This window comes from Leuresthes tenuis, unplaced genomic scaffold, assembly GCF_036924035.1.
Source record: "Leuresthes tenuis unplaced genomic scaffold, fLeuTen1.0.hap1 SCAF_10, whole genome shotgun sequence".
NCBI lineage: Eukaryota > Metazoa > Chordata > Actinopteri > Atheriniformes > Atherinopsidae > Leuresthes > Leuresthes tenuis.
In genome coordinates, this window is record NW_027325364.1 from 12720843 (window position 1) to 12738102 (window position 17260).

Genomic DNA, 17260 nt, shown 5'->3' on the forward strand with positions numbered 1-17260 from the left:
GAACTAGTCATGAGAATGCTAGTAATCTAAAAACAATAAACACTTAAATCCCACCAAGTAAAAGAACATTACATCATAAGATAATTGTTAATAATAACCATAACAGTTATAATAATCGTTAATAATAACACTCCATCATATTTATAACAACTACATTTAGTACTGTGTATAGGAAGATTGTCCAAATGTAATCTGTGTCTCTGTTCTTCAGCTTTTCATCTCTGTATCCTCCAACACATGACTGAACAAAAGCCAAACCGTTCCTTCCTTGATCTGTGTAAATATCTCTGATTTTCACTTGATAGAAAAAAATTAAAAGAAAAAAAACAAAAAGAAAAACAAATCATCTCTCAATGCAATACCCTCCATTGATCAGTCACACTTTCAGCTCGTACAGAATGTAAACCTTGAGGACACGACACATAAGCATGTCCGTATCTGGTGCAAATATCAGGGGCTTGATTTGTGCAAAGTTTTGTCTCTGTGTTTCTCTTTGAACTGTGCTTAAATTGCTCTTGTTTTTTGTACACATTAATACTTAATACGTCATGACAATATCAACACAAAATCAATAGAAAGAGATAGAATTTTATATGGACCACAGATATCACATACTACAGTATATAGGATAGGATAGCCCTTAGTATTGATAAGCGTTGTTATTGATGAAGATTTTTTGTTTATATTTTGAATGCTTTTTAAATTTTTTTTTTGTTTCTTTATACTGGCTGAAGTGCGTTATGTTACAGCAAAGTCTTTGTCCTGAAGATGGGAAGGGCTTCCTCACCATCAGAGTCTCTTGCGGCACCCGGAGCCGCGCAGGGGAAGGCCTCATGTTGCCCTCGCTCCTGAGGTTTTTGGCTTGTTCTGAAGCCAATCCTTTGACTGTACAAATCACTGACTTGTATAATTTGCCACCTGGTGATAATAATTAAGTGGTGATTGTCAGACCAGCTTCCTCTGTGGTGTTTTCTTTGTATCTCCATAAATGGCTTTGAAGGACAGTTGTGTAAGTGCAACCTCTGCGTCATGCTCTGTTCTTTTGTGCTCTGTAGAGAAACCTTTGCTCTTCATATACGAACTCTTTCTAGGTAAACTGAACACATGCTCTTCATACATCTCTTGATTTTGTAAGTTTGTGTCAACATTTTTGAGTAATATCGCATCTGATGGCTCTGAAATATTTGGTAGCCCACCATTTTTACAGCTAGGACCTGATTTGTAATGGGAACCTTTGGGAAATCTCATCCCTAACGTGGTCTAATATCAGCTTACACTCCTGTGGTGTAACAGTGATCAAAGTGTGAGTTCCTCAGGTGAATTTAATCTAAGGTCACATGGAAAACTAGGCAACCCAGGCATCAGATTGTTAATGTGGGTACGTCCGCAGTTTAAATCAGGCGTGGAGTCCTGCCAACAGTGTCAGGCTGCAGCGTCTCAGTCGGAAAAAGATCCCACCTTGTCCACTCAGTTACAGAGAAAGCAACAAGCGGGGTTCAGTCTCCCTGTGTCAGGACGAGGTTTGAGTGTGAAATCTCAGAAATCCTTAAACACAGGCGCACAGGTCTTTGAGACTCATCATGTCCATGGGGCTTTTCATCCATCCAATCCAGTCTAACAGATTACTGCCAGCGAGAGCTGGGCAGATAGACTGTCCAGGTACTCGTTTTTCTGGAATTCTGCGATGAAATATTCCACATGGTCCTCCGCTTCGTCAAGCCTTTTCTATATTGTCTGGTTTCCTATCTAATATGGCTCCTGAGTACTTTTTGAAAAACACATACAAAACTAAATCATGAACAACTGCTCTGTGGGTTTTCTTTTCTCGTGTCCAGTCAGTCTTTCGAGTAATGGCACTGTTGTATATGGCAATATGGCAAATTCTGTTACAAAATATGGCTGATGTAGGCTATCACAAAAGTGGAAGAGTTGTTCCCCACCTAGATTTTTACTTTTATAAGTAGTTATATTCAAGCTAATTTAATTACAAGAGAACACAAATTTGAATAGCCTAAACACATTATACTGTTACTATACTTCTAGTTTTATATTTTGTTATTATATCTAATAGATAAATGCAAAAAGGCGATCTATTCCCATACATCTGATGGCCATACTCTAGGCACAAACCTCACACTGTCACCTCATTTTTACTCCCTGTCCTGATCCCCTGACTGCCTCCTGCACTTCCCCCTGACCCCCCACCGCCCCCTCCTGGTATGAAATGTAGTTGCTCAATGGTGTTCTGCCTTTTTGCTGCAAAAGCCATCCTCCTCGCGCTGTGACCCCCTAGTGTTCCCGTTCCCATGACTACCCCCGCTCCCGGCATCTCCCCAGCCCAACCCATGCCCCCACTCATGTGCCCCGTCATGGTCGGGTTTCTCTCTTGCTCTCGTCCAGACGTGGGATGAGAGTTCATCTTGATCATGTGGTGCCGGTCAAGGGAGGGCGTGGCACAGACGTTCTGCTGGGATTGGGCCTTCTGCTGGCGTGGCAGCGTGGGGACACCACCTCCTGTGTGGGCATATGGATCTACGACACCCATCCCTCCAACCCCCATCCTCTCCTCCAAATGGTCCGGGGACATGAGCAGCCGTTCCTGTCTCTCCTGCCTGTCCTGCCTGTCCTGTCTGTCCTGCCTGTCCTGTCTGTCCTGCCTGTCCTGTCTGTCCTGCCTGTCCTGTCTGTCCTGTCTGTCCTGCGTCTTCCTGGTGAGGGTTTGCGTGTTGGAATTCTTGTTGGAGGCAGCCATGGCTTTGTAGTACTGGTGTTGTTGGTTCTTGGACAGTCGGGACAGTGTCCCAGTGTTGGCTGGGAGGTCACCCATGTTCAGCAGCTGATCAGTGGACTTAACCTTTCTCGGAGGCTTGGAAAGAGTGTCATAGTTGGGATTATACTGCGGCTCCGGGGGATCCAGAGGGTAAGGATTGGGAGTGGGAGAAGCAGGCATGCCAGAGGGTGGAGGCGGGATCCAAGAACGAACTGCGTGCCTGGGAAGGGTTCCTCTCCCACTGAGGGTGTAGTCTCCACCCCAGTGGAGATGATGCTGAGAGGACTGGAGTGCCGGCTGGGCTGTGTGAGGTCGGCGTTTGGTGGTGCAGTAACCAGACGAGTACTCATCAAGACCTTTCTCTGGAAGCCAAACAATATTTCTCTGAATTGTTTATCACCATCATAAAAAAAACATGAGCACATAATAATGCATTCTGCGTTTTGTGGCAAAGCGTCAAGAGTGTCACCATGCTTACGAAACAGCAGCAGAAACGGCACTGGAAGAGGAGTGAGAAGGTGTTTCATTTTTAAAAAAATCACAGCACTTACCGAGGCGTTTGAGTGAGGAGTATCTGTTGAGCTCAGGCTTGGTGGCGCTCTCATAGGAGGGTGGCAGCTGGGCCAGGTTGTGTAAGGAGTGGTGGAAGGCGGGCTGGGATTTGGTGTTGTTGTGCTTACTGGAGAGCAGGGTGCCTCCAGCTGCCAGCTGAGCATTGTTCATGCGAGGGGTGCGTTCTACAGAGACCACAGGAGGAAAACGACTGTGTGTTAAATGAGATTTGCTCCTCTGGATATATCGCACCGCACGTAGCAGGGTGTGAATCTGCTAACATTCAAAGAGGCAGGATTCAACTTGCTTTTCAACACTAACACAAGCAACCGGAGCTATGATAATCATTATCATTGTTAACATGAATAAGTCTCCTTTTTAGCTCAAAATATAAGTGAATGAAGTAAATGAAGAATTACAGCGATTACAGGTAATTTACATGGAAGCTCTGATTTCAGCAGCTGCCTTACCGATGGTTGCGGTGTGTTTCGGGCTGGAGCCTGATGAGTGGATGAAATTGTGTTGCAGATTGCCCACTGTAAGTCAAAGGAAAATAAGGTAATCAGCTCACAAAATGGATGTCAGGCAGTTTGAAGCCGAATGATGTCCGAACAAAAAGACTGTGGCATGCACAGGTATATACCATCTTTAATTCATCTCAACGTAATTATCTGCAGATTCATGTGCGTTTAACTGCTTTTTAATAAAAGTGGCAAATTAATATTAACACACAGGGAAGTCAGACAAATCTTTTTTTGGTGATCAGAGCCAATAAAAAATAACAACAGAGTCCTTTTTTTTAGCACACCACCACTGGGGATTTCAATCTTATTCAGTACTGCATGTCGTCTCAAAGATATTTCAGTGGTGAAACCAAAAAAAAAGAAAACTTGCATACATAGGCATACATATATAGGTGCGTCTGCATACAAAAGATTCTGTTACTAAAGCTCTGATCGTGCTATTCACTAATACTGAATAGGCCATAGAGTCTCACATCTGTTATCCTTGCTGGGCAGTCCTGGAGCGTAAAGATTTTTGGGAGCCCTCCCTAATGTTCCCTGTCCATCTCCTACGGCCAGAGCCACGCTGTTGTTTCTCTCATCCTGCTGGACTGGGCTCGACTGGTGCCGCAACATGTCAACCAGGGCTCTAATGGTGCAACAGTCACAAGCAAAAAGGAAACATGGGGTGAAATTGACAATAAGCCATTAGCTGACCATAGTGAACTCCACATCATAATACCACATCAAATGCGTCCTGAGGGAACTCTAAACCCAAACCTTGGGTAACATTTCTAGTAATTTTGATATAATTCACGTGTTATCTGAATATATGAGAATGTCAGTTTTATGGTGAAAAATCTCTCTTTTATGATCACCTCTCAATGCTCGCATATTAGTATGTGCACAATAGTACTTACAAGGAACTAACCAACATTTAATATGGATCTACAGCTATCATCCTCCTGTATAAAGATAGAAAAGTGTAACCTGCATAACCAAAGCGCACATTCTAATTGCAGAGATTGTGGGCCATAAGAGATAAGAAGGCACTGAGGGAATTAAAGCAACCATGAATCCTGCAGCAGCCACTTAATGAAGATCAAATATGTTTCAGCTGATGACTAATAACACTATTCTAAGCCCAGAATGATGCAACAAATCCAGCAGTCAGAAGTGATGAAAGAAAAAAAATGGGGGATGAGCCTCACCTGGGCATATTTAGATCCCTTTGGTTAGCTTCCTGCTGCACCTTGTTGAAGACCACCTTGATGCCCACAGCAACAGCTACCATGAAAACGACCACACCGCCGATGACGAAGCCTGTGTTATGGCTCTGCTGCTTCAGTGGATCGAAGTCTGGGTCAGGGCCCAACTCCTCTGATGTGATCGTGACTTCTGTCTGTGGCTTGGCCCAATCTGGAGAGTCATAGTTTTTACAGCTCTCCTGCTCCAGTTGCCTTCTACGCTCTGGACAGCAGAAGCGGTAATGGCAGGTTCCACAGCAGTAGACGAAGGTGTCCTTGGAACAGTTGAAAGCGCTGTCAAAGTGTCCCATTACGTCATAATAACCCCGACATACATCCATCCACACGTCCATCATGCGAGGTGGAATGGGCGCTACCTGGGCTGCACCTAGAGGCGGTGCGAGGGCCTCTGATGAGGTTACATTCTTGGGGAACATTACCTGGGGCAGCGGTCTCGGAGGTGTCTCAAGAACTCCCTCTAAGATTTCTGGAAGCTCCTCTGGGGTTTTGGGTCTGCCTTGGAGAGCAGCTGGCCTGGCATTGGCCTGGATGGCAAGGAGCAGGAGAGAGGGGCTGGAGTCAGTTTCGGGCTGCTCAGTAGACGGTCTCCCTGAGCGGTCAGTGAGCTGAGGAGGGGGGGGTGGATAGGTCTCCACAGCAGTGGTAACTGGGACAGTGAGGAGGGAGAGCAGGGAGACAGCGAGGACTCGGAGATTGGTGGTGGGCGTCATTTTTACATGACTAAGACATCTATTTTCTGTTGTTGAGTCAATGCCGTTACAACGGTGTATCCGCTTTTGCAGTTTAACCTACTAAAATGCCGTGTGAAGGACTCATGTAGCATGTACGACCTACTGGATATGATGATGATGTATCAGTAGTTTCAGTCTGAGATACTTTAGTCTGGTTTTAGTTTTTGTCAGTATTCATATAGTGTGATAATGATAGAGAGGTCAGGTGGAATAAAAGACGGACCAAATTAAAACACAAAATATTTGTGTGTGTCTCAATAATTGGTGCTAACAGTATTAAAACGGTTTCAGCAGCCTTTTAAAAAGGAAATCTGGAAACAGAACGGTTTCATCTCCTGGCCCTGGATTAAATCAGAAGTAACACTAAAGTGGAAAAACTGAGCACAACTAAATTTATACATTTACTCTCCAATGCTTTGTCCCACTCAACAAATGAACAGATATCACATGCACTTCTGGATTAAATTACTTTTTGAATCCACAAAGTCCACAAAGTCAAATGAAAATCAGTAGCAAGTTTGTTCAGTAAAATATGGCCTTCCTGTGCATTCCTGTGTTGATCGTTGCACTTGTAACATTTAACGTTTTTGTCTACTTTCTATCTGGTTGACTATTTCAGTCTGGCTTTGCGTACATTCAGAACGGGCACTTATTTATCCTGAAACCAATTATTCTCTGGAGAAAAAAGAATGATCGAATATATATATATTCAATTATATAAAGTATATATTCAAGTATATAAATTTGGTGCTTTTCTGTCTTTCAAACAATCAGTTGGAATTTAGTGATTTCACCACTGATCAGTACAGTCCATTGATACTGTCTAATTTCCTTTGAATAGGTCATAATCTGTATCACTGCCCTAGGCACTGATTACATATATTGATACATTATTTATCTAAATGTTTTCCATGTTTGGATTACTTTGTAGCAGCACTCGCCTGGCATGGGTCGTTCCTGTGACTGGGCTGTGAGTGATAATGAGGACGGCTCTGCTTATGTGCTAGAAGGCTGTAACAACAGAAAATTAGGGGTAAGCATTAACCAGAAAAATTACTCCCAGCCTGTAAAATGTACTGCAAAACGAGGCAAATGCCATAGCTTTTAGTCAGCTTTCAGGCACAAAATGTTGCCCATGTCACTCATCTGTATCCCTAATTAGATATGAGATGAATGGCACATTGCTTCTGCATGTGACATGTCTCTCTTAGTAAAATTATTCCTGATGCGTCTCCGGGGTTCAAAGAATATCAGTTTTGTTGAGAAATATGTAAATGTGTGAAGTTATTGTGTTGGAGGTGTTGGCAATAATAGACAGAGGCAGATCCGTCTCCCACAGAAATTATAATTACATGTAATTATCAAAACGTCCCTATCTGTAGCAGAGAATGTAGGCACAGATGGGGGAGACAGAATGCTGAAATCACCAAGGGCTCCACTAGTTTCAGTTACATGCTCCTCTAACCTTCTGAGGAGAGTTCATTGGAGGAAAAATGAGAAACACAAAGCAGCAGTTGTCCCGCTGACTATTATTCCAGCAGAGATCTCCAACAGAATTTCTCTTCTTGTCTTCTCTAAGAGTTTCTGGTCGATTTCCAGAACCGTCTTCGGGTTTATGTGTCGACAATCGAATCTGGACTGCGTCGGCCAAATGTCTGCTGAAACACAAACCACAGACATTAGATTAGATGAAACTGTGCAACCTCTTCTCATTCATTGACCCTTGCGTGTTCTCTTTTTGGGTGCACATGTGGACATTAATTGCACTATGTGCACCGTGGGAAGCCAAGTTTGTGTCTGTGTGCTTGTTTGCAGAATGAACACTCTCCTGAAAAGCCAATGATAGAGAGAAAGAGAGCAGCGGGATAAATGCAGGGTAGGGATTTAAATGAGCAAAGAGACTGTGGCGAGCGGGAAGAGCCAGAGGTATAGATGCAGAGACGACCGTGAGTGGGAGGGCGGTGTGTGGGTGGCACAGAATCAAGTACATTTCTCCCAGCACTTACCAATACAACACAGCACATCACACAAACAGCACCACCAAACAGATCTGCAAATGCAGTCCATGCCACACACAAGATGAGAGGGGTGCTAATCAAGACTGTATATCAGCTGCAGTTAGAAGCGTTAAAAGAAGAGCGTATGAAAGTCTAGAAAAGGCTTTGTGTGAGTGTGTGCATGTGACAGACTACAGTCGGCATTCTGTAAACCTCCTTGTAGCAAGTCTCTGCCTCTTTCCTTCAGTCCTCCTGCTCCCTCCTTCTCCTCTTTTCTCCCTCGTTCTGCTTTTCTCTCTTTCTCAGATTCTGTGCGTGGGTTGAGGCAGCTAACTCTCTCAGAATAGCACTGCAGCTCTGTCTGTGTGTGAGTGAAAGAGGCAGTGAAAGAGAAGGGAGGCAGAATCCAATCTACACCCATTAGCCAAACCAGATTTCAAAGTCACATCTGCACATCTCCTGCTCAACAAGATGACACTGATGCCTTGCTCAATTATCTGCCAACCCAGGTTCAATTCCATTATCAAGTCAACTGCAGTCTGAGTCCTTTTACCTCTGTCCAAATATTCAAAGAAATGTGCATTTAAAGCTGTATAACAATAGAGATTTCAAACTTAAAAGGGCCATTGAAATGATAGAAGACCATCTCTGCTGTTGCCAAAAGCCTCGGGTCTTGCAATGTGCTATTTTCCAGCAAAGGGACACAACATACAATAGCCTTCTTCTGTGGTTTTGAAGCAATGCAGTAGTTGAGCCTGGATGGGAACCAAGGGATAAAGGGCGCAGATTCATAACTGTGAAGATGCAGCTCAGGGTTGCATGGCCACTTGTGGGGGGGGGTGGGGGGGGTGGGGTGGGGGGTACCGATTTCAATATGTTCCAAGTGATGTATGAAAGCAAAGGAACCAGTGATTTTCATTGCAGCATGGTGTCAAGCCGCGTGCACGCCTGGACAAGCAAAAAAATTTCAACAGGTGTTTGTAAGAAATGGAACAAAATGGCCACTTTTTCTTCACACACGCTGTTTGAACACGAAATGTGGTGTGAATCTACGGTGAATCTTGAATAGGTTCACTGTGGATGTAAATGACAGTTAATTACAGCGGAAGGCGCGGAGCAGCGGCTGCTCCAGTCTTATCAGTGAATATATGCTGCGCAATGCCTTTGCATCAGCCGAATGATGTGGACATCCTCTCCTCAGACTACACTCCATCCCTCATTAGGTTAATAAGTTGCAACTTGCGACGAACAGGCGTGCGGGTTACGGACATGACTTGCATGTAACAGTAGGCTAAAAGTGCGTGGGTGTATCCGTGCCGGTGTGTGTGCGTGTGCGTGTAGTCCGACTGGATGTGTCGGTGTGTGTGTGTCTTTTATCAGTGGTTTTAATATGTTCAGAATGTCGCATTATGTCGGCAATTATCGATTAAAGTGACGGAAAACACATCTGCCCAGAATAAAGCCTGAGTGTGTGGAGGTTACTGTGGCGCATCTCTCATCCAAATGTTTTGTTTGAACAGCTGATGCGTTTTCACGGATGCCAAACTCAAATTTTCATGCACACAGAAACACACCGATAAAGTATCCATCAGTATCAATCTGCTTGTAATTCGGTAAGTGATGTTGCATTAATAAAAGGTGCATTTTTGTCGTGTCTTACCTGTGCGTTGCTCTGGGGTCTGATGCTGGAGAGCCTGCGCACTGTGTATCTCAGCGGCTCTCAGATGGCAGCCTGTTATTGTAGCAGAAGATGATGAGGACGGATTGAACTCTTGCTGGATCTGCCACCTGTTTTAAATGTCCGTGTTTTTCAGAAGTGACGCTGATCTCGGTCGCTCTTGTTGCATCTCCATCAGGCTTCTGATAATCCAACAGCAGCAAAAAAAAAAAAAAAAAAAGAAGTGGAAAAAAAACGCGAGCGGGAGTTAAAAGAGGGATGGTGAACAACGAGATGTTCTGAGATTTTCTGATACATGTGTCAATTCATCTATACGCTGCATCGGAATTTTCCGTTTGGTGCACAGGCACAAGTTAGAGTTACTATTCCGGAAAGGACGCAAGATGCGCAAAAATGTCAGACGTGATCTTCCAAAATATAACTTCTTCAATCTAGAGCTCACTGAAGGTGTTTCTCTTAATCATTTCCAAGCTATATAGGTTTCACCGCCTAACTGCGACTGGCCTCACGGAGTTCCGCCAGCGGGGGAGCGATGTGATTGGTCCGTCAGACTGGTGCTGAGCTTCCACTCCGGTCCTCTCTGTGCTGCAGGTCATTAGGCCCATTCAACTGGTGGCGTTCATCCTCACTCCTCCATTAAACCACCCCTTTTAATTGAGTGACCCCAAATATTTCACTGGCGCTGAAAAAAAAATCAAAATGTCCGTAAGGGATTATCTTATTGTTCTTTGATATATAGATATATATATTACAAAAGCTGAGGTGAGACGATGACAATATAAAAACGCGAGAAAAGTTGCTAAATTCAATCGGCTGGTGTTCAGCGGAAGACCTCCGAGATCCAAAGAGTGTGCACGTTATTTTTCTTTGTGTGTGCGCGCGAGAGAGAGAAAGAAAGAGAGAAGGAGAGACACGGTTGCCACAGCAACTGTGTCATTATGTTGGTGGCAATTATGAAAGCGATGAAAACGGGGAAGGGGAGAGGACTGGCGCAAAAGCTTTAACACTGGAGCGTGAACGAAACTGTCAATTAGACTCAGACCTACACTGACAATTCAGATCTCTTTTAGTGTAGGACGAGAAGGGGGCAGTGGGAAAGACACGAAAACCTAAGGAAAGACTGGCTGAGAGCTTATGCGAGAATTGTGAGATGAAGTTGGCGCTTATTTCTGGCTTCATTCCACCTGTCACTGTCTCGTCACGATCCCCGGATCAACAGCACATACAATAACCTGGGTTTAGGTTCGGCAGGGCATTTTAATGAACTGGGCTCCTATCAATTGGGGTCACTGGTTACACATCGGACCAACAGGATGAATCATGTGACACAGAAAGAAAAAAAACCTGCCCACAGGACCGCAATAGATATTCAATTAATCCCAGGAAAACCCGTGTCAAAAGATGGGCTTTAAGCATTGATGGGGCTGTTTGTAGTGGAGGTGGATGCCAGGTGGAAAAAGAGGCAAGCACTTCCAAAATGGAGCTTGGGGAAGGTGTACAGGGTTATGTTGAGCCCCAGGTGTCTAGGAAGGGCCTGATAATTACCTACATGGCAGGCTGCTATTTCTACACAGGTGGGTGGGCTGCTGCATGTCTGCAGCAGAGGCCAGTGGAGCCCTTCATTAGATGGTCCAATGATGCTCTGCCGGGTGCACTTTCACTCACTGGTTTGCTGGGGTGGATGCAATTAGTCCTCTCCTCATAATGGCTATTCCATCAGAACAGGAGACCACTATAAACAAAGTGAAGTGCTATCTTATATCACCGAACGGTAAAAGCATCACCCTCACATACATCCCCAGCATTACTGTGTGCGATCATACAAGCAAGCTACATCAAGCAAAGCAGCAAATAGGACTCGTTTTTCATTTCACTTCTTGTATCTCAATGTTTTATTAATTTAAATAATTAGAAACGACACAAAATATCCAGTCTGCACTGTAACAGGAGTTTCAGACGCACCTTTTCCATCCAAATTAAAACAGCGTTTCCTTGGGAAATGTGCCCCCCACCCCCCTTCCCTCGCTCCCCTCTGGATTTAGCAGAGAGAGAAAAACCTGCCCAATAAACCCTGATAGTGCAGAGATGGCTCTATCAAACATGGATGCCTTCTCCAGTGCCCATAGCTGAGCGGAGCCCCGGGTATCTGAGCTCATACTGCTGTGTAGGGAGACAGGTGTAGACCAAGTGGCTCACGCCACAGTTTGTGGAATACAGAAAACTGACGATTGATTTGGGGTTTTTTTTTCTCCGTTTGTTTCGTTTTTACAAAAGTTGTCTGACAACCTACCCTGTTCCCTCACAGCTGCTGTTCTAAGTCTTCACACACAACCACAAGACAGCTGAATACGGACATTTCAATCAAAAGCCTTTGAAAATACTAGACAGTGAAACCATTGTAGAAAAAACAAAACAAAACAAAAAAAACACTTTTTCTATATTCCATTGCTAACCTTTTCCATACCTTTACTGCTTTTGGGTCACAATATGAAAAATACAGTTTACAAAAAGGTTTTACTGCTGCACAACAGTAGCAATATTTCTCTCCAAATCATGACCCCAAGCATGCTGGCTTCTTCTTCATCAATTTTTTCAAGAATTTCGTTTTAGCTCAATTTGAAAACCTGATTTTTAAAATGTATTTTATTTTAACGTCCTTGTTCAAAGTCATGGACAAGGCAGGCTGTGCAGTACACAGTACCATCACAGCAGCATTTACCAAGAAGCACTTTTTAAAAAGAACTGATATCAAGTCTGAGATAACAGGACTTGTAGAGGCTGTATTTTTGCACAGTGAAAGCCATCGTCTGTTATTTCATCAGAATAGGCCAAAAGGAAAAATACAAGTCACGGCATGATTTTTGCAGGAAAACTGTATTATTTTCTTGTCAAAGAGGAGCGGATATTTGTCACCGTGTCTTCTGGTATGGAAATAATTAACAAACCTGTAATGCAAACAGGATGAGCCAAAGCGGTGGCAAAACCAAGGGTACAAAATGGACAATCTGGACTCGAGAGTAGAAAGAGTCAGAAAAAAGGGAACAAAAATTCAATATTTATATTTACACTCACACGGACAGACAGACGCACACACTCACACGCTCGCTGAGAATTTTGCTGAGGCATTAAAGTCGCCTCAATGCCCGCTTTTTATCTGCTTTCTTTTTCCCTGCTACATTATTAATGTTACTACTGTTGCTATTGCTGCTAGTGGTACTGGCTCCATTGGCTCCGTTACCCAGAGCTGCCGGTACAATTGCTGCGCTGGGACCCGCTCTCTTTGTAGGGTCGCCTGCGTGCTTCTTTGGCTGTGGGCCGTCGTTGGGGTCCTGAGGTACCCCAGAGGTACCACCAGGCCCACCCATAGCATGTATTTCTGTTAGAAGACGGGCACGTGACTCGTATTCAGCATAGTCCTCCAACAGTAAGCGCCCGGCCTCTTCATTCAGAGCCGATTCTGGATTTGGATGGATGAGAAGACACTTGATGGTCTGTCGGGCGGAAAAAGAAAAGTGAAAGATTAGAAACTTAATGATGGAGAAATTAATCATTATAGTCAGAACAAAAATCAAGAGTCAGTCTTACAAGTAAGACGTGTCTGAGGCCGAGTTCTGCCTTCCAGTCCCTCTTCAACACGTTGACACAGATCTCTCCCTTGTGACTCACGTTGGGGTGAAAAATCTTGGTCAGGAAATACCCCTTGGGTGGAACAGCAGGGAAGTCCTTCCCGAGGACCAGACGCATTCGGAAAATGCCACCAGCAAATGGAGTTCCCTCTGTCAAAGTATAAAGAATTCATCACATGAACAGTGCTGTGGGGGCAGAGCTGCAGCTGAGTCAACTCAGAAAAACAAAAAAATATGACACCCGGGTCAGCGACAGAGTGTTTGCACACAGGCTCAAACCTAAACATAACATATTACTTAAACATAATGACTGCATTATGGGATTTTATATGAAAACTACTATCAGTACCTTATAAATAAACCTAAGCCAAGAAGGTGAATTGTGAAGGAGTTAAAAACATGGACAAGTGTCTGGCTCTTCAAAGCCTAATTAAAAATAAAAAGGTCTGAGGGAACAAGCGCACAGTGACAAAATAACATGGACACCACTGACTGTGGTTCAAGTGGGTTAATGTGCCTAACATGACGCACTAAATCATAAATAGAGCCAAAAAACAAGTGTACACATTTTAACTGACACAGGAAAATGTTTTCTACTTTGTATAATGTTTAGTCTAAAGCTAGTCGAAAAGAGCTGTTGTCCTCATCAGCTGGTGTCAGATTTTAATATCTAAGCTTGGACAATTAACAACCAACTTCCTAAACACAGGGAGCACAATAGAGAGAATTACAAGTAAGAGCTGCAATTATCTTGAGCTGGGAAAAGCTTGGTCATAAAATGGAATTTCTATCCACTGTCATTTATTACATAGTCTAGTAATTTCACTAAATGTGCAACTGTGGGACAGCTGCTGTACTTACAATTGTGATGCAGAGACATCATTAACAGCTTTTAATAGATTACACACTAAACAGTAAGCTGCAAGTTAGATACACTGTCTAAAGTTAGTCTGGCTTTAGAGAGGCATTGGATCACATGTTACATTTAAAAAAAAAAATTTAAAAAAATCAGTTTAAGAATGAGTTCATTTCAGAGGTGACGGGTCTCATCACAGCCAGTGCCAGCTGGACATGACGCCACACTACAATCCTTACCTGGTCCTTCAATGGACGTGTGAAGTTCAGTTATGTCTTCCTCACTGGGATAAATCTTAATACCCTCAGGTGGGTCTGCGGCCAAAGCTGAAACCTCTTTGTAGACCAAGCGAAGAACATGAGGGGGCAAATTCTCCACATTGGAGTTCTATAGAGACAAAACAGTGGTACAGTACTCAGTTATGTACAAGCACAGGCCCACTATACTGTTCCTGACGGAAATAATTTACTGACAAATAACGTTGTCTTTGTTCAAGTGTAACGCTCTTGTGATGAAAAGTAATTGCAGACAGCCGCATCAGCCACATGTACATGCACAGCAATATTCTAATATTTGGAGTCGTTTTGTGTTTCTTTTTTCTTCCAAACTAATTGGCAGCAGAATCGGCTGTGTTCTGGCAGAAGGTCACCCAAAGTGAGCTGGCTCTGGCCTCTTGAAGGATGCCGACTAATGGTGTTTAAATTTGAGCCAGTTTGGTCCGAGAACTGGCAAATATAGGTTAATAAATAATGTTAAAGGAACATATGTACCCGATATTAGGAAACAACTACTTAAAGCTCATTTAGTTAGCCTTTTCATTCATATTTTCTACTTGCACTTACTTTATGTCCCTAATCATGTGCTCTTAATATTAATTTGGATTTCAAATGTAGTTTGCTTCAAGTGACTTAGTTGCATGGATGTATCTATACATCTTTAAAAAATTGAGTTATGAGGACACTATTATTATCATTGTTAATATCACCATCATAATTATTGTCATTATCATTTATCATTGGTTCAGCATGCAGCCTCAGGCCATTTCTGTACCTGGGCTGAATTTCTTCAAGGCATGTCAGATTTGGCCCATCACAGGGACATATCTGGGACCTGACCAATGCTATTCCTAGAGAATATCAGCTAATGCCAAGACAGTAGTATACACTTTATAAAAACAATGCTTTGATCTTTCGTTAGTCACGTGACTTTAATGCTTAATCTATTGTAAAAACGGTAAGCTTCCTCTCATAAATCTCAATTCTAAATTGTCCTAATATTAGAAGCCAACCGTGTACTTGTTCTTCATGATATCGCACTGTTTGACACAATGGTGTTTCCAATAATGAAAAACAGTCATTAAATCAGTTTACATCTAAGCTTGAAGGAAAACTGCCATGAGCATCTTTCAGACTCCTCTCTTGTCGATGCACCATCTCACACAAACACAAGGGTTTTGTATGCTTGGCCGTGGTATCAGTTATTGCTCCGCATTATAACCGTACTAATGTAACTCCTATGAATAAATCGGGCTGTTTTGGGTTAGCTACAAAGTTTTTACCTCTTATGCTGCAGTCCTTAGAATATTTCAAGTATCCTCGTAGAAGAAAATAAACTTTTACAGGGATTTATTCAAGGCAAGGCTAGGCACGAAAGTCCGACAACACTCATTTGAAACCATTTATAAGGTCCGTAAATTACCAGCAAACCGACAAATAACGTTAACTTTACGTTACGATTAGCATTACAAACCTAGCTTCAATTAGTTAATGTCAAAGCTGCTTGGTGGTTTTGAAAAATTGTGCTACAGTGTTAATGATAACTGGATTATTGAAATACAGGTCGGGACTATTAACGAACACCAAAAACTCCACTAAAGAGACACAACCTTTTTTTTTTTAAAAAGAAGAAAAGAAAAAAAAACTCGGCAGCTTTCGACGACTAAACATCGGGTCGAGCTAGCAGCTACTCCCGTTAGCTATTAGCAATAAGCTCGGTCATCTGTCTTACCATCTTCGGAATGGAGATCTGCTAGGGCGGCGGGTATGTGGCTGGTGTCAGATATAAGAAGCCTCTTCTGTTAATGCTTGAAAAAATTATCTTATATGAGAACTTAACCCGGTCTCAGTGGTTACTGCTCTTTTCTTCTTTACATTGACACAGGAACAAAAATACGATCCTCAGTTTAACCTAGTATCACAGACCAATGGGAATCTTAGTGACATGATACGTCAGAAACTTTTAACCAATCACCATACATCCTTTTCATTGCGTCACAGTCAGAGGCCCTACCGGCCACACACTATCAAAGATATGACTGATACTAATCAGCCATTGGTCCGTTTAAAAAACTCACATCCCTGATCAATACTGAAAGGATAGATCCGTTGTATGAAACAGTTAAGAAGCACAAGCAAAACTTTAAAAGTTTTTTTTACTTATATAGAGAAGACAAGGAGAAAAACTGAATGGGTGAATGATACATACAAAATTCGACTAAAATTGCGTTGTTCTTATGGAAATAATCAGAAGTAGACTTCAATACAGGAAAATGCAGGAACAAAAATGGAAAACAAAACCATGCTTCAACCAGACAAAGACAACGTTTCTCGTAAAATTTAAACAGTCTGTCTATCCAGAGGGTTTCTTAACGAAATGGCTTGAGCATGAGGTGTTGAAAATATTTTAACTGAATTGAATAATACTTTGATCATCCTAAAAAGAGGGATTATTTAGCAGCATGAATTATTTCGCCCCCAGCAAATTCATATATTGTTACTGAATATCATATAACATAAGGAACTCACTCCTTGAGTTTAGGCTGCATCAGCGTCACAGTTTAACTGGCTGGCTTCATGACCAGGACTCAGGCTTTTCTTTATTTAATTTAGTTTAATATGGTGTTCCTCAATTTGTATTACGAGAAGGAGTACAGAACAGCTAATGTCACAGCTATAAATCAGTAAGATGTTTCTTTTTTATTTTAAAAAAGAAAAAAATGTTTAAACATGCTTTGTTATTATTGTCAACAACAAGTTTCGCCATGACACTGAAACACTCCAACCTCAGTGACAAAAAGAATTAGACCCAATTCAACCGAGTATTTCAGTGCACAAAAATCAAATAATCACAAGATAAAGATTTCTATGTAGAAATTCCCTCCCCCACAGGTATGTGGTGTCAGCATTCCTATCTCCAGATCTGAATTCTGAAGTGTGAAGGTTACAGTTTGTGTCTGATATCTATTCAAAAATACTTTAAATAGTTCAGGGTGATGCTTGA

At 42.6% G+C, this 17260-nt stretch overlaps 2 protein-coding genes across 3 annotated transcripts; both read right to left on the reverse strand.

Moving 5' to 3' along the window:
* Positions 1 to 572: 572 nt before the first annotated feature.
* Positions 573 to 11135, reverse strand: shisa7a (shisa family member 7a). Of its 2 annotated transcripts, XM_072394130.1 has the most exons (7): positions 11045 to 11135; positions 9482 to 9681; positions 5037 to 7482; positions 4320 to 4474; positions 3793 to 3858; positions 3322 to 3507; positions 573 to 3132 (listed from the first exon to the last, which is right to left on the reverse strand). In XM_072394130.1, the coding sequence occupies exons 3-7, from the start codon at positions 5801 to 5803 to the stop codon at positions 2132 to 2134; spliced, it is 2175 nt and encodes a 724-aa protein (XP_072250231.1). In that variant the 5' UTR covers positions 5804 to 7482; positions 9482 to 9681; positions 11045 to 11135; the 3' UTR covers positions 573 to 2131. The 2 variants fall into 2 exon arrangements, with proteins under 2 accessions (XP_072250231.1, XP_072250232.1); XM_072394131.1 differs by lacking the exon at positions 11045 to 11135 and having other exon boundaries at positions 5037 to 7479; positions 9482 to 10329.
* A 238-nt stretch (positions 11136 to 11373) lies between these two features.
* ube2s (ubiquitin-conjugating enzyme E2S) lies at positions 11374 to 16178 on the reverse strand. The gene is made up of 4 exons (XM_072394161.1): positions 15989 to 16178; positions 14221 to 14368; positions 13085 to 13275; positions 11374 to 12990 (listed from the first exon to the last, which is right to left on the reverse strand). The coding sequence occupies exons 1-4, from the start codon at positions 15989 to 15991 to the stop codon at positions 12625 to 12627; spliced, it is 708 nt and encodes a 235-aa protein (XP_072250262.1). The 5' UTR covers positions 15992 to 16178; the 3' UTR covers positions 11374 to 12624.
* Between the last annotated feature and the right edge of the window lie 1082 nt (positions 16179 to 17260).

Excerpts from the sequence above, each read along its gene's own strand:
- shisa7a (XM_072394130.1), bottom strand. The coding sequence starts at position 5,803 with ATGACGCCCACCACCAATCTCCGAGTCCTCGCTGTCTCCCTGCTCTCC. Across the intron at positions 4,475-5,036 it reads AGGGATCTAAATATGCCCAG|AGCCCTGGTTGACATGTTGC; the intron begins GTGAGGCTCATC and ends TTGCACCATTAG. Across the intron at positions 3,133-3,321 it reads CTCCTCACTCAAACGCCTCG|AGAAAGGTCTTGATGAGTAC; the intron begins GTAAGTGCTGTG and ends TTTGGCTTCCAG.
- ube2s (XM_072394161.1), bottom strand. Across the intron at positions 13,276-14,220 it reads CACGTCCATTGAAGGACCAG|AGGGAACTCCATTTGCTGGT; the intron begins GTAAGGATTGTA and ends ATACTTTGACAG. Across the intron at positions 12,991-13,084 it reads GCCTCAGACACGTCTTACTT|ACCATCAAGTGTCTTCTCAT; the intron begins GTAAGACTGACT and ends TCCGCCCGACAG.